This window comes from Chanos chanos, chromosome 5 (genome assembly GCF_902362185.1).
Source record: "Chanos chanos chromosome 5, fChaCha1.1, whole genome shotgun sequence".
In the NCBI taxonomy this organism is placed as follows: domain Eukaryota; kingdom Metazoa; phylum Chordata; class Actinopteri; order Gonorynchiformes; family Chanidae; genus Chanos; species Chanos chanos.
The window spans coordinates 1862890-1879897 of NC_044499.1; the positions used below are offsets into that span (position 1 = coordinate 1862890).

Genomic DNA, 17008 nt, shown 5'->3' on the forward strand with positions numbered 1-17008 from the left:
TAAGAGTCTGTTACCTGAAGTCTCCATTTGTGACCGACACTATGAGTAACGAGCAAAGACCCTCATCACTGTTTGAACCCACTTCAAGCCTGCAATCAGAGCACAGAGTCAACTAAACGCAGTAAGTAATGAACACAGAGTCAACTAAACACAATCAGTAATGAACACAGAGTCAACTAAACACAATCAGTAATGAACACAGAGTCAACTAAACACAGTCAGTGATGAACACAGAGTCAACTAAACACAATCAGTAATGAACACAGAGTCAACTAAACACAGTAAGTAATGAACACAGAGTCAACTAAACACAGTCAGTAATGAACACAGAGTCAACTAAACACAATCAGTAATGAACACAGAGTCAACTAAACACAATCAGTAATGAACACAGAGTCAACTAAACACAGTCAGTGATGAACACAGAGTCAACTAAACACAATCAGTAATGAACACAGAGTCAACTAAACACAGTAAGTAATGAACACAGAGTCAACTAAACACAGTCAGTAATGAACACAGAGTCAACTAAACACAATCAGTAATGAACACAGAGTCAACTAAACACAATCAGTAATGAACACAGAGTCAACTAAACACAATCAGTAATGAACACAGAGTCAACTAAACACAGTCAGTGATGAACACAGAGTCAACTAAACACAATCAGTAATGAACACAGAGTCAACTAAACACAGTAAGTAATGAACACAGAGTCAACTAAACACAGTCAGTAATGAACACAGAGTCAACTAAACACAATCAGTAATGAACACAGAGTCAACTAAACACAATCAGTAATGAACACAGAGTCAACTAAACACAGTCAGTAATGAACACAGAGTCAACTGAAGCACAGTCAGACGTGAATAATGAGCAAAAAAAATCATTCTCGAGGTGATCTTACAGATTGTCTTTCTCCCTTACACACACACTCACAAGACAAAAACAGCAGTTATAGCAGAGCAGAGATGAATGTATGGAATTGCTGTCATGGGAAAGTATTTCTCCTACCTGATGTCCTGTAGACTGGGGCAGGTCTGGATGAGGAAGAGGATCCTGACAGCACAGCTCTCAGTCAGACTGTTCACATTCAGATGAACCCTCTCCAGACCAGACACAGAGCTCAGGAAACACAGCAGAGCATCAAACTGCTCATCTAGGTCTGTATATCTGTAGGAGTAGAGACAGTGATTAACACACAAAGACCTACAGTATCAAACAGTGTGTGTTTCTGTGTGTGTGTGTGTGTGTGTGTTTAGTGGGAGAGGGAATTGGTGAGAGAGAACATATTAAATATTTAAAAGGTGAAATCTCTGTTCACAGTTTTTACTTTGTAGTGAGCACTTCATTTTATAAAACATGTGGAGGAATCAGTGGAGTGTCAGAGATCATACTTTTCTCTGGAGATTTTTACTCCATAAATGATCTGGATGAATGTTGTCCAGTTGACGTTGGATGTCCCTGAGTGAGGACAGGTGAGATTGATTTCTGAGAGTAATGGTTCAGTCTGTGGTCTGGAGATCTCTGAGGATCCAAATTTCCTTCTGTCACATTTAACATACATCCTGAAACCCAGCCAGACACACACAGTAACTTTTACATATGCACTAAATTACTTCATGAAATCACACCGCGTATACATTACATCATCCTGAGTATGTTTCTGAGTGCATTCAAGCATTTTTATGCACTTTGCAATTATCATGTGTTTTATATTTTAATAGCAACTGATTGGGCACCTTAGTAATATTAAAGTTATGACTGAAAATATAAACATATTTATAACCAAGAATGATACTAAGAGAGTGGTTCATAAAGAGTTGCTTACCAAAAGTATCTTTGTGTGACTGATACTCTGAGAGATGAGTAGAGGCTCTCATTACTGTACTTCTGCACCTCAACACTGTCAATAAGAGCACAGAGTCAACTAAACGCAGTCAGTAATGAACACAGAGTCAACCAAACACAGTAAGTCATGAACACAGAGTCACCTAAACACAGTCAGTAATGAACACAGAGTCAACCAAACACAGTAAGTCATGAACACAGAGTCACCTAAACACAGTCAGTCATGAACACAGAGTCACCTAAACACAGTAAGTCATGAACACAGAGTCACCTAAACACAGTCAGTAATGAACACAGAGCCAACCAAACACATTCAGTAATGAACACAGAGTCAGCTAAACAGCCAATAATGAACACAAAGTCAACCTGTCGGTGATGAACACAAAAAGGAATTGTATGTTTTTTTTGGTGGTAATGTAATTGATGCCCCCCCCCTCTCTCTCTCTCTTTCTCTTTCTCTCTCGTACACACACACACACAAAGACATAGATGTAATAACAGGATGAAAGTAAATGTATGAACAGGTGTTTCTCTTACCTGATGTCCTGTAGACTGGGGCAGGTCTGGATGAGAGAGAGGATCCTGGCAGCCCAGCTCTGAGTCAGACTGTTCACATTCAGAACCAATTCCTTCAGACCAGACACAGAGCTCAGGAAAGACAGCAGACCATCCAACTGCTCATCAGACTCTGTGGAACTGTGGGGGGGGGGAAACTATTTGATAACTGAAACAAACATTTAAAAATAAATTCTGAAAAAATAGTGTGACCCTAACTATCCAATAAGTGACCTGTGGTTTGAACATGTCACTGCCTTTAAGGGTAGGAGAGCCCTGCTTTTAGGTACATGCATACAGACAGCACCTTGCTAGGGCGAGACACAAGTCTCAAAATATGAATAACATAATTCACAAAGTGGAACTCAAATAAATCACAACAAAACCCACGACAAACAACAAAACCCAAAAAACTACTATTACTGATACTACCACTACTGCTAATAATACTACTGCTAATACTACTGTTGGAGAAATATTACTCTCCTTTAAGATAACCACTGTAGTAACCGTGACAAACAATGTAACCATAATGTATTCATTATTATAGGGGTGAATCAATGTAATCGTTTATATTAACAGCTATAACTATACAATCCTTTGTATTGCAAGAAACATCAAGTTCTCTTTGTTCAGAAAGAAGAGGCCTGTGTGGCCCTTTAGGAGACTGCATGTGAGATAAGGATGGCACCTCTGCCAGAGTGTTGAGGTCAGTCATAATATATGGAGAAGGTGAAATATTCCAGGTTTGTGATATATCTTACTCCACCACTTAGCAGGGCAGTAAATATTGGTGACAATGTATGCTAAAGGTAAAGGAAATAAACAATAATAAAGTAACATAAACCAGTGATGAGAGGGGTCTGTGAGGATGGGCTGGCAGAGGCGCCCCACATACAAAGAGACAAAGTAATGTGTATCCTTTTTTTTTTGAGAAAACGTGTATAAAAACCGGTGCTTTGTGAGAAGGCGTCAGTCACTCCCCTGGACCTGACTCAGTTTGTTGTATGCCTTTTGAGCTATACAATAAACTTACACTGCATCTGACTCAATGTTAGACTCCTATTGTTTTGTCTCAGAACAGGTATCATGTGGCGTTGGGACTCATTTGGCCCAGGCTGAGAATTTCACCCACACTACCACTTCTAATACTACTACTATTGCTACTACTACTACTACCAGGGCTGCCAACTCTCACGCATTGACCGTGAGACTCATGCAATTGACACAGATCTCATGATCTCACACCACACACGCCTTTTCTCACGCTAACTTTCGCCTTCGCTTCCTCTGATGTAAAATTTGTGATTTTTCAGCGAAGGAACACCAGCAAGTGCAACAACAAATCATTGCGATGCGCGTTCTGGTGGAGCAGCCAATCACAATGATTTTGTGTGTTAAGCAGCTAATCCGCTGGGCATGAGTGGACCAAGGCTGGAGGATCAAATACATAAGTGCAACAGTCGTTTGTCTAATTTTATTAATTCGTCTGGTGTTACTCAGGATCCGTCGGCATAAATTTGTCGAGCTGGCCTGTGACTTGCGAGGTTAGCAAAGTTATTGTAGCACTTATTTACATGGTTTTATGCTTAAAGACTTGGTAAAGCATACAGCACCAGTCAAACATTTGGACGTGCCTAGTACTTAACGTTAGCTGCTAGTTATTGTTCTCTAAAGAAACAAACCATGGCTGTCAACGACGGCCCGGCTCAAAACTTGTATGTTATTAGGGCTGAGCGATATAGCTGAAATTTATCACGATAAAATGTTTCATTTCAGTCGATATGGATAACTATTGATCATTTTACTGACCTATTTTTAATAATTACCAAGAGAGAAAAGGTTGAATTTAACCACTTTATTTTGTATGACGGACTATTAGGGTCACATTAAGGAAAAAAATCTGAGATTCTGAGAATAAGGTCGTAATATTGCGAGAATAATGTCGTAATTGAAAGAAAAGTCATATTACAAGAATAAAGTCATAATTTAATGAGAATAAAGTCATATTTCAACAAAAAAAGTCGTAATATTATGAGGAAAAAATCATAATATTACGGGAATAAAATCGTAACAAAAGAAACAATTATGTTGTTTGCTCTCTGAGTCTGTTCTCTGAGTTTTTTCCCCACTGTCCTCCTGTGTATATGTAATCCTTTAACCCTTTGGTTTTCTGCTTCCTTTGTGAAGTCTCTTGATTGTCTGACTGCACTGAGCTGTGTTTAAGTCTTCCTGCCTTTGCTTTGCCTTTCTGCTCCCATGTACCAAACTGATACAACAGAAATAAAGCCTTGCCCTGAACGTGCATCCAGTCTCCCCAGTTTTCATAAGAATAGAAGAGTGTTTAACAAGAGATACGTTTAAATGAAGATGTCATCAGAATACACTTTGGCATTCCTCTTCAAAATAATGTCCACGCAGTACTCAAAAGTAACAAATAAAATTAGAGTTGGTATGTGATGGTAAATCATTTATGGTAAATGATTTAAGACTGAATATGTGGAAGACCTGACATCATAAAAATTAAAGAGACGGGTTGTCTGATCCCACATTAACAAAACTGAGTGAAATCACAACATACACACATATAAGAATTTAAGTCTCTTCGCTCTTACTCAAAACTCTCTCCACACAACTGAAGTTTCACTTTTAGGTTGCAGTCCTCATTGCGAGTGCACTGGTCTGAAGTTTTAGTGCATGTCCACCTACATAAAGAACCAGAGACACAGAACACATCACCATTCTGCTGTACACAAACATCACTTACTTCATGATAAGTATTACTGTATGTATTATATACAATTATATTACTGTAATCCTCTATGCTTTAATGTTTGTAATATGACATTAATATTATACACTCTAAGAAATTGTCCTGTAAAATTACAGTGAAGTACTGGCAGCTGTGGTTGCCAGTATTGTGCTGTGTTTTTACAGTGTGGTTGCCAGTATTGTGCTGTGTTTTTACAGTGTGGTTGCCAGTATTGTGCTGTGTTTTTACAGTGTCACTGGTTGCTCACACTCACACCTCCTGTCCACTCTGATTTATCGACATGAATCCAAGTTAGTATGATTGCGTGAAAACAATTGTTAAATTTATGCAGGATAGGTATAACATGTATAATAGGGAGAAGGTTTCCCTCTAATGGCATCTTTTTTTTATCCGTCCAGAGTCTTTTACGTAGGGAACGCCTACCCAATTATCCATTTTAACTCCACTTTATAAATAGCCACACCTCATCCGGTTTTATGAATGTTCCTTGGGTCTCCGGTGTCGTATGTGGATGGTGGGTTTTTTTTGTTTGTTTTTTTTTAAGGAAATAAGGCGCGTTGCCAGAAGTTCCACTAAGTAACGTCGTGGTCTTGGTCGAGCAAGTTTGAACATAGGTGGGTGCCGCCATCGTTTCTTCTGAATGGGGTTTATGACTTTAGCTGACCGCTAATGTTTTGCAGGATCCGTGACTCTGTTCACTTTGTGGTCCGCACTGGTAGTCCCGTTCGAGGAGGTATGTTTTAAGGTTAAGAGTACTTCATGTTGCCCCAACTCATTGCTTATCATTGTTTCGTTTTAGCCTACCTAGTTTATTGAGTGGATGCTCACGACGGAGTAGCACTTGCTACCCTGCAGCACCCAAATAAAGGGGATTGAACCATTTCAGTGTTTATCGGAACTGACAAGTTCTAATCAGTGTTCTGTTGTCTTTTAGGGTTATAGCCTCTGCTGTTTTTTTTCCTTTTTGTTTAAGCCTTTGCCTTAATTGTTTTCTTATCTTTTAATTGATTTGTCCTTCACTTTCTGTTTCACCTCTGAAATGTTTGCTTTGCCTGCTAATTGTTTGGCTGCTAGCTTACGGTTTTGCCCTTAGCCTCCTGCATGCCTTGAATTCATTTTTTTCCCTTTACGTTCGCCTGTAGCCTTCTGTTTTGCCTCTAGTTCACGTTTCATTACATTTCCATTTATTGTTATACCTAATCAGGCAGGTACCCCAATCAGAATTTGGTTGGCTTCAGTCGTCCTGCATGCTTGGGTTTACTGTTAGCTCGCTTGCTTTACTGTTTATTGTTTTGCTTGTTTTGGTTTATTGCTTTGCATGCTTTACTGTTTACTGTATTGCTTGAGTTTTGTTGTAAACTAGCTGCGTGTGTGGGCTTTTTTTTTTTTCTTTAAGCATCAGTTCATCCCTCTTTCCGATACAAGTGTTCATTGTTGTCTGGCGGTCGTACTGAGGGGAAATTTCATAGTTGGGTTCCCTAATATTAACCCTTGCCACTGCATGCTTAATTGATCTGCTTTTCTTGCACCTCTTTTGCTGTGTGTGAGTGTGTGCATGTTCATGATCACATGTGGCGGTGGAAAGTATAACCCTCTCAAACTAGGTAACTCCCCCATTAGCCTCCTCAGCAGTCGGCCTGCCTTTCTTGGTGCCCCTCTTGTGGCATCCTAGTAACCCTAGTGGCAGCTGTAGGTACAGAAACATCTTGTTTTAAATCTATTTTAATGGTTTATTAAACAGTAAATTAAATTTTGTATTTATATAAAGTTTCTCTTGCAGCTCTTTTTCTCCCATTACAGTGAGTGTAAATAAACTTTACTCTTATGACACTTAACCATGTGTCGGCCCTTGACTTGTGCGATATTTGCTGTTTACTGAGGGGTTAGGTATAAAACTATTTCTTCAAGTGAAATTCCCAAAGTGGTGTTGTTGGTATATACGTTGTCCTGGGGGTATCCTTTTACCTACCCCGCCCCCACCACACACACACACACACACACACATACATATTTGGCCTACAAATCCACTTCGGTACATATCATTCATTAGTTTCAAACATGCTGAATTAAACATCTGGCTATAGCCTAAATGTCTCATCCCTTGTCGGTCATGTTGATCTGATCCATTTTTGGAAAATAGTATTTCATTTGTTTTGCGATTACTAATCCTTGTACTTCAGTATTAGGCCTTGAGTTAAGTCTTCCTGTAGAATCATCTGCTCTGCTGCATGAACCATTAAACACGAGCTGAGCAATGAGTTCAGGTAGACTTGTCTACTGCATGAACCATCGAACTCAGGATTTCAAACTCGAGCTGTCAAAGTTGGGTTTTCGAACTGGAGTTTCCTGGTTATGGGGCTGCAGCAGGCTAATGGTGGAGATGCCAGAGCGGTTTAACTCAAGATCCTTTTTTTGGTAATACAAAGATTAAAAATAAATTATTCACTGGGGTAATGTAAACACCTGTCAGTTCTGTTCTGTAAGATTAGTCTGTTTTCTTAAGAGGCAGATGTTACTACGACCTATTTTTTTGGGCGCATTGCTCCACATTTTCTTGCTCTTTGTTGATATTAGCCCATTGCTGTGTGCACTGCGTAGTGATACCAAAGGTTTCCGACCAATTGCATGCAGTTGACTGGGAACAGCTGAATTAGAAAAAAGAGCTCAGTTGTGCTGGTGAACTGGGAGTTCACTAAAAGGAGTCTTTCAAAAAGAACAATTCATTGCGAACTGCACACCACTACTCTGCTCAGAACATATCTTTCCGCTCGCGAATCGGATGCCAAGTTAAGCTCCGTATCTCACAAATTGGGTAACCACATTCACAAATGTAATGTTAATTTCTCAGTATGATATTACAGACCTTTTGATTTCTAGAGAGGAGGATGAATGATATTGAAAGTCTATTTTTGCATGCGACTCGCTACTCTACTACTACAAAAAAGAAAATACTGCATTGTACCATCAAATTTGTTGCTGTTAGCAGTCAGTTTTGTTTTTGGCTCCAAGAAAGCATCAGACTTTACAGTATTTCACGGTATTTTGGAAAAACAGTACATCACTGTTGGAATTTGCTGTGTTTTTACAGCAATTTCTTGGTGTACTCACCATTGTCCATGTATTACTCTGTTAATAATGCTCTCTAAAATGAGTGCCCTCCTTTATTAATGTCTGTATCATTTCCATCATCTCTATGTATGTGTCACTATAGCTAGGGTTGCTAATCTTAACATCACTCAGATGTGATCAGTTCCATACAGAATAGGGATGTACACGGCTATTCAGATTACCACAGATCTGACATGCAGTCAGTATTCAATCTCCTATTTGTGCAAAACGGAATCTCTGTTTTCAGGTAAACAGAAAGTAAATGCTTTAAGTGTTTCACTAAGCCAATTAAATGGTTCATATGAACTTCAGTGACAGCTGTTTTGGTAAGATGTTATGATTCAGTGTGTGATTTTACGATGGATTGGTGAGCGTGGGGACTGAGGGGAGGTGTAATGTGTAATGAGGACTGAGGGGAGGTGTAATGTGTGATGAGGACTGAGGGGAGGTGTAATGTGTGATGAGGACCGAGGGGAGGTGTAATGTGTAATGAGGACTGAGGGGAGGTGTAATGTGTGATGAGGACTGAGGGGAGGTGTAATGTGTGATGAGGACTGAGGGGAGGTGTAATATATAATGAGGACTGAGGGGAGGTGTAATGTGTAATGAGGACTGAGGGGAGGTGTAATGTGTGATGAGGACTGAGGGGAGGTGTAATGTGTAATGAGGACTGAGGGGAGGTGTAATGTGTGATGAGGACTGAGGGGAGGTGTAATGTGTAATGTGGACTGAGGGGAGGCGTAATGTGTAATGAGGACTGAGGGGAGGCGTAATGTGTAATGAGGACTGAGGGGAGGCGTAATGTGTGATGAGGACTGAGGGGAGGTGTAATGTGTAATGAGGACTGAGGGGAGGTGTAATGTGTGATGAGGACTGAGGGGAGGTGTAATGTGTAATGAGGACTGAAGGGAGGTGTAATGTGTGATGAGGACCGAGGGGAAGGTGAAATGTATAATGAGGACTGAGGGGAGGTGTAATGTGTGATGAGGACTGAGGGGAGGTGTAATGTGTGATGAGGACTGAGGGGAGGTGTAATGTGTAATGAGGACTGAGGGGAGGTGTAATGTGTAATGAGGACTGAGGGGATGTGTAATGAGGACTGAGGGGAGGTGTAATGTGTGATGAGGACTGAGGGGAGGTGTAATGTGTAATGAGGACTGAGGGGAGGTGTAATGTGTGATGAGGACTGAGGGGAGGTGTAATGTGTAATGAGGACTGAGGGGAGGTGTAATGTATAATGAGGACTGAGGGGAGGTGTAATGTGTGATGAGGACTGAGGGGAGGTGTAATGTGTGATGAGGACTGAGGGGAGGTGTAATGTGTGATGAGGACTGAGGGGAGGTGTAATGCGTGATGAAGACTGAGGGGAGGTGTAATGTGTGATGAGGACTGAGGGGAGGTGTAATGTGTGATGAGGACTGAGGGGAGGTGTAATGTGTAATGAGGACTGAGAGGAAGTGTAATGTGTAATGAGGACTGAGGGGAGGTGTAATGTGTGATGGTGGTGAAGTGGACAAAGTTAAAGATGCTAAAGTCTGTTCACATTAGTCTGTCACAAATCAACCAGCTCAGTCAGCAGCAATATCACCATCTGAATGTCAGGTTAATGTTAGATATTTCCAAATGTTGTGAGGGAAAGGTGTTTTTTCTTAAAGCTGTTTAATTGTTATTGTGCTCTGCTGTGGCACATAGTTGAGGACAACAAACAAGATTTTTTTTAACTATTTAATAATGACTCCTGAATTGCATTTACCAAATAAAATACAAGAAACTTGATACTGGTTCTTATAATGTGTAATTGTTCATTCGTTTTGGGACCAGCTGAGTATGTTTAATAAATCTGCTTCATATTTCATGTGGAGCAGATTACCAGACCATATTTAAAAAATAAAGAAATAAAAGTAAAATAGATTCAGTGGACATTCCTAAAACAGAAAATTATAAACAATTACAGATACAAACCCCTCAACAGGCAGAGTGCAGTCTGGACGTATCTGAGAGTGCTGCAGTAACCTGATTCCCTCCTCCAGAAAGAAACCTCTCCAAACATCTCTAGCATTAAAACTAAAAAAAAAAAGACACGCTATACTCAAATACAGCCAGACATTAAACTCGGCCTACACAACAAACGTTAAATACACATCATAAAACATGTACCAAAATGAATAACCAGACAGATGTGGTTTCATGGACAAGTGTTACTCTTACATTATGTCCTGTAGACTGGGGCATGCAGAGAGGGTTAGCATAAAGGAGAGGATCCTGGAAGCCCAGCTCTCAGTCAGTCTGTTCACACTCAGATCCACCTTCTTCAGACCAGACACAGAGCACAGGAAAGACACTAGAGCATCCAACCGGTCATGCAACCCCAACTCTGAAGACCTGTATGAAACATTATTTAATCACTGAAACAAACACTCAGACAGAAATACAGAAAAATAGGTGATAGGCAGACATATGAAAGGGGAGAGAATTTTTAATAGACTCATGTTACAAAGTTTAATTTACCAACTCTTTCAGTTGTTAGAAAAAAGTGTGTGAGTGTGTGTGTGTGTGTGCAATGTCAGAGATCATACTTTTCTCTGGAGATTTTTACTCCATAAATGATCTGGGTGAATGTTGTCCAGTTGATGTTGGATATCTCTGAGTGTGGACAGGTGAAACTGATTCCTGAGAGTGATGGTTCAGTCTGTGGGCTATCTGACTGTCTTTGTCTGTAATCTTCAACAGACAAGCTGAAACCAAGCCAAAGACACATGGCATTACATTTACTAAAGAATCTCAAGAATCTAAGCACCTGAAGGCTCCTCCATACATCCATCTGTAATTATTAACAGACAATCTGAAATTCAGTCTAAGACATGAATTTACATTAACACATCTACAGAATTACTGCACAGACATTGCATCATGTTCCTGTGTCCATAAAAGAATGTATATACACCATACAGTTATCATGTGTCTTGTATTACTTTGAGGAATGAATGGTTATGTTATCAATTGTACAGGTATGACAGAAAATAGGTGAGAGGCAGACATATGAAATGACACTGAGAGAGTGGATCTTAAAGAGTCTGTTACCTGAAGTCTCCATTTCTGACAAACACTCTGAGCGACGAGCAGAGACTCTCATCGCTTTGCCCCATCACCTCAACACTGTCAGTAATGAACACAGAGTCAACTAAACACAGTCAGTAATGAACACAGAGTCAACTAAACACAGTCAGTCATGAACACAGAGTCAACTAAACACAGTCAGTCATGAACACAGAGTCAACTAAGCACAGTCAGTAATGAGCACAGAGTCAACTAAACACAGTCAGTCATGAACACAGAGTCAACTAAACACAGTCAGTCATGAACACAGAGTCAACTAAACACAGTCAGTCATGAACACAGAGTCAACTAAACACAGTCAGTCATGAACACAGAGCCCACCAAACACAGTCAGTAATAAACACAGAGTCAACCAAACTGTCAGTACTCCCACGTGAACTTCGTGTTCTTGTCTCCCCCTGTCTGTCAGTATTTGACACTTGTGGTATTGTTTTTGTTTTCCTCACTGTATTTTGTGTTTTGTTCTCACCTGTTGTTCTGCAAGTTTTGTATGGTTTTGACTTCTGCCTGTTTTTTTTTTTTTACTTTGCCTTATGGATTTTGGACTCTCTGCTTGCCTGTACCCTGCTTTTTGATTTTTGCCATCTCTGGAGTTTACCTCTGCCTGCTGTCTGGATTGTTTGCTTATTTCTGATTGCTCTACTGGTTCTGAACTCTGCCTGTGTTTTCGATTTCAACTTCAGCCTCCTGATTTTTGACTGTTGCTAATAAACCTGATTTTGCTGGATCTGCATCTGGGTCCTTGCCTGTGTCCTGACATAAATACAGTCAGTGAGGAACACAGTCAGTCGTGAATAATGAGCAAAAAGGTGGTTATACAGATTGTCTTTCTCCCTTACATACACAAACTCACAAGACAAAGAGCAGTTATAGCAGAGCAGAGATGAATGTATGGAATTACTGTCATGGACAGGTGTTTCTCTTACAAGATGTCACATAGACTGGGGCAGGTCTTGATGAGGAAGAGGATCCTGACAGCACAGCTCTCAGTCAGACTGTTCACATTCAGATGAACACTCTCCAGACCAGGCACAGAGCTCAGGAAAGACAGCAGAGCATCAAACTGCTCATCTAGGTCTGTATACCTGTAAGAGTAGAGACAGTGATTAACACACAAAGGCCTACAGTATCAAACAGTGTGTGTTTCTGTGTGTGTGTGTGTGTGTTTAGTGAGAGAGAGAATCAGTGAGAGAGAACATATTAAATATTTAAAAAGTGAAATTTCTTTTCACAGTGTTTACTTTGTGGTGAGCACTTTATAAAACATGTGGAGGAATCAGTGGAGTGTCAGAGATAATACCTTTCTCTGGAGATTTTTACTCCATAAATGATCTGGATGAATGTTGTCCAGTTGACGTTGGATGTCCCTGAATGTGGACAGGTGAGACTGATTTCTGAGAGTGATGGTTCAGTTTGTGGTCTGGAGATCTCTGAGGATCTAAACTTCCATCTGTCATCTTCAAGTAACAACCTGAAACCCATTTCAAGATGCACATAGTAACCTTTACACATCTACTAAATTACTTCATGAAATCACACTGCGTTAGACATCTCTTGGGAGAATCCAAGCCTCCGTCTGTAATTTTTAACAGACAACCTGAAACCCAGTCTAAAACATGAATTACATTTACACATCTACAGAATTACTTCTTCAAATTTCACTGCATAGACATTACATCATGTTCCTGTGTCCATAAAAGAACATGTATATAGACGCTATACAGTTGTCACATGTCCTATATTATACTGAGAAATGATTGGTTATGTTATCAATTGTACAGGTATGACTGAAAATATAAAACATGTTTCTAAGCCTAAATGACACTGAGAGAGTGGATCTTAAAGAGTCTGTTACCTGAAGTCTCCATCTGTGACAAACATTCTGAGCAACGAGCAGAGACTCTCATCATTTTGCCCCTTTACTGTAACACTGTCAATCAGAGCACACAGTCAACTAAACACAGTCATAATGAACACGCAGTCAACTAAACACAGTCAGTAATGAACACAGAGTCAACTAAACACAGTCACTAATGAACACAGAGTCAACTAAACACAGTCAGTAATGAACACAGAGTCAACTGAAAAACAGTCAGTCGAGAATAATGAGCAAAACATTTCACTCTCAGGGTGGTTATACACATTGGCATTCTCCCTTACATACACACTCACAAGACAAAGAGCAGTTATAAGAGAGCAGAGATGAATGTATGGAATTACTGTCATGGACAGGTGTTTCTCTTACAAGATGTCACATAGACTGGGGCAGGTCTGGATGAGGGATAGGATCATGGCAGCCCAGCTCTCAGTCAGTCTGTTCACATACAGATGAACACTCTCCAGACCAGGCACAGAGCTCAGGAAAGACAGCAGAGCATCAAACTGCTCATCTAGGTCTGTATACCTGTAAGAGTAGAGACAGTGATTAACACACAAAGGCCTACAGTATCAAACAGTGTGTGTTTCTGTGTGTGTGTGTGTTTAGTGAGAGAGAGAATCAGTGAGAGAGAACATATTAAATATTTAAAAAGTGAAATTTCTGTTCACAGTGTTTACTTCGTAGTGAGCACTTTATAAAACATCTGGAGGAATCAGTGGAGTGTCAGAGATCATACTTTTCTCTGGAGACATTTTCTCCATAAATGATCTGGGTGAATGTTGTCCAGTTGATGTTGGAAATCTCTGAGTGAGGACAGGTGAAACTGGTTACTGAGAGTGGTGCCTTAGTCCGTGGTCTGGAGATCACTGAGGATTCATCTATCTCTGAGGATGTAGTCCGTCTGACATGATCAATATGCACCCTGAAACCCATTCGAAGACACACAGTTACATTTACACATCTACTAAATTACTTCATGAACTCACACAGCATTAGACATCTCTTGGGAGAATATAAACCTCCATCTGTAACAGAAAACCTGAAACCCAGTCTAAGACCCGGATTTACATTTACACATCTACAGAATTACTTCTTCAAGATCGGATCCATTTTTTTCAGACCACACACAGAGTACAGGAGAGCATCCAATGGGGCCTCCAACCCTGACATTGGAGACCTGTAGGAAACATTATTTAATCACTGAAACAATCACTGAGAAATACAGAAAAATAGGTGTCCATCGACATATGGACAAAGAGAGAATCTGTAATTGACTCAGGTTACAAAGTTTAATTTACTGACTTTGTCCTTCTTCAGACCAGGCACAGAAAAGACAGCAGATCATGCAACTGCTCATCCACCATTTGACAACTGTAGGAAACATTATTCATTCACTGAAACAAATACTTAAACACTTACAAACTAATACAGAGAACAATAGTCAAACACAGACTAAGTTAAAGTATGGTCGGATAGAGACATAGAATATTTATCACTATTGTGTGTGTGTGCGTGCGTGTGTGTGTTTGTAAAAACACTGGAATGTCAGAGAACATACTGTAATAATAATACATACTATAATACTTTTATTCTGTAAATTATCTGGAAGGATCATTTCCAGTTAATGTTGGATGACCTTGTGCATGTGTGGGTGAAACCAGTCCCTAGGACTGATGGTTCAGTCTGTGGGCTGAAGGATCTAAACATCCATTCTTCATATTGTATATTCAAACTGAAACCCAGTCAGAGACACACTTACATTTACACATCTACTAAATTACTCAATGAAATCACACAGCATACACATCACATCATCCTTAGCATGTGTACATTAGAGAATGTATATGCAATATACAGTTATCGTATGTTTTATGTTATATTGGGGTAATGTTTGGTTACAAAGGTGCTCACCTGTTTGTATTTTTGTGTTCTTTTTCTCATTTTACAAATGATATATTTTCCTGCCAAATACAACAACCTGTCTATTTCTTGCAGGATGCAGCATTGGAGACTATAATGTTAAGCTAGCTGTATAGCTGAAAATACATTGCTTGCAACAAGTTTCAGTGAGGACAGCATATTGTAATAATAACAATAATAATATTGTTGGTGGTGTTGTTGTTATAGAGGTATGACTGAAATACAGACATGCTTATAATTCAAAATGACACTGAAAGAGTTTCATACAGAGTTTCTCACCTGAGGTCTCTGTCTCTTATCTCTGACACACTGAGAGATAAGTTGGGTCTGAAATCACTGTCTTCATTCACCTCAACACTGTCAGTCAGAGCACAGAGGCAAAAAAACACAGTCAATAATGAACACAGAGTTAATTAAACAGTCAGTAATGAACATAGAGACAACCAAACACAGTCAGTAATGAACACAGAGTCTGATAAACACAGTCAGTAATGAGCACAGCTCTCTCCATATCCAGGCTCTTCTCTATGTCATATACAGTCAGTAATAAACCCTGTTGTTAGTCAGATACTGTAAATGTGTTTTCTGAATGATGTGACCAAATGTCTGATTGACCATCATAACGCTGCCTTTAGAGAGTTAGACAGACACACCAGACACAACATTCATTCAGAGAACACACACATCATGTACTGATACAGAGGAATGAGCTAAGTCATACAAATATGATTTGGAAGGATTACTGTCGTCTACCAAAGCAGTGGAGAGCAATAAAGAGGAAGAATTACACTTTTGTAGTTGAGAAGAAAGGCAGCACTAGAGGACAAAACACTCAAATATATTTTGCTTTCGTTTATTCATTTAAAATGACTGTTACCTTATGCACCGCATATTCGGTTTACTCTGGAAAAACTCTATGATCATAACAGCAGTGTTGGTAGTGATGGTCTTCACTATGAGGTGAAGTTCATGCACAGACTTCTGTTTGTTGAGAGAGTTCAGGATCTGTTGCACACCCTGATCTGACAGAACACTCTTCTGCAGTCTGTGGAAGACAAACCGATAAAAAGTCTCATTAAACACATACTCACTCACACAGAATTGTGTTGTGTTTCAGAAAGAACTCAGTGTAGTGAACATGACTCTATGTCATGATCTACATATCCATCAGCAGTTCAAGACATGTATGTTCTAGAGAGACAGATAGAGAGAGATAGAGAGAGAGAGAAGAAAGAGAGAGAGAGTTCTGAATGTACTGCAGTAGTTCTGACACTCAGGGCTGTAGTGTGATGTCTGTAAACTTTATTAATATAGATCATATTGAACAAGGGTCGAGTCAGGGTCAAATATACTAATTTTATGAGTCGCTGTATCATCAGTGCCAAAGAGATTGGCTTACTGCTAAAGTAACACTATAAAACTGAAATTAAAATGAAATAACTGGACAGTATTGTAAAGTTTAATATTAGTGATGTGTTAGAACTGTATAAATAGTTCTTACCTCAGGGAAGTCAGGTCTTTTTCTTCTCCCAGAGCTGAGATCAGAACACCAACATCATCATCTGACAGGTTCTCTACCTCCAACCTTCAAAATCAAAAGTTCAGAAATCACTGCATGAACCAATGAAAACAAAATCTTAATTTATGAATTCTCAATTAAGCACCAAAACTATGAACTGTTTGTGGACATTGTTCCCACACAGACTCTAAGGATGAATTCTATTATTGTTCACATTTTGTCGAAGTAAAAATATGTAATTATATTGGGTAAACTACTCAGTCTGGTCAGGAGTGAATTCTCTACT

The 17008-nt window shown here is 39.6% G+C and overlaps 1 protein-coding gene across 1 annotated transcript in view; it reads right to left on the bottom strand.

Moving 5' to 3' along the window:
* The window catches only part of LOC115811245 (uncharacterized), a 39467-nt gene that overhangs the window by 10198 nt on the left and 12261 nt on the right, over positions 1–17008 (bottom strand). Inside the window, exons 5-16 of the mRNA XM_030773364.1 lie at positions 16705–16788; positions 16081–16248; positions 15483–15560; positions 14020–14205; positions 13650–13808; positions 13260–13334; positions 12705–12875; positions 12331–12489; positions 5022–5111; positions 2389–2547; positions 1015–1173; positions 15–89 (exon numbers count right to left, since the gene is read on the bottom strand). Coding sequence (XP_030629224.1) covers positions 15–89; positions 1015–1173; positions 2389–2547; positions 5022–5111; positions 12331–12489; positions 12705–12875; positions 13260–13334; positions 13650–13808; positions 14020–14205; positions 15483–15560; positions 16081–16248; positions 16705–16788 — 1563 coding nt within the window. The remainder of the gene's footprint in view (positions 1–14; positions 90–1014; positions 1174–2388; positions 2548–5021; positions 5112–12330; positions 12490–12704; positions 12876–13259; positions 13335–13649; positions 13809–14019; positions 14206–15482; positions 15561–16080; positions 16249–16704; positions 16789–17008) is intronic.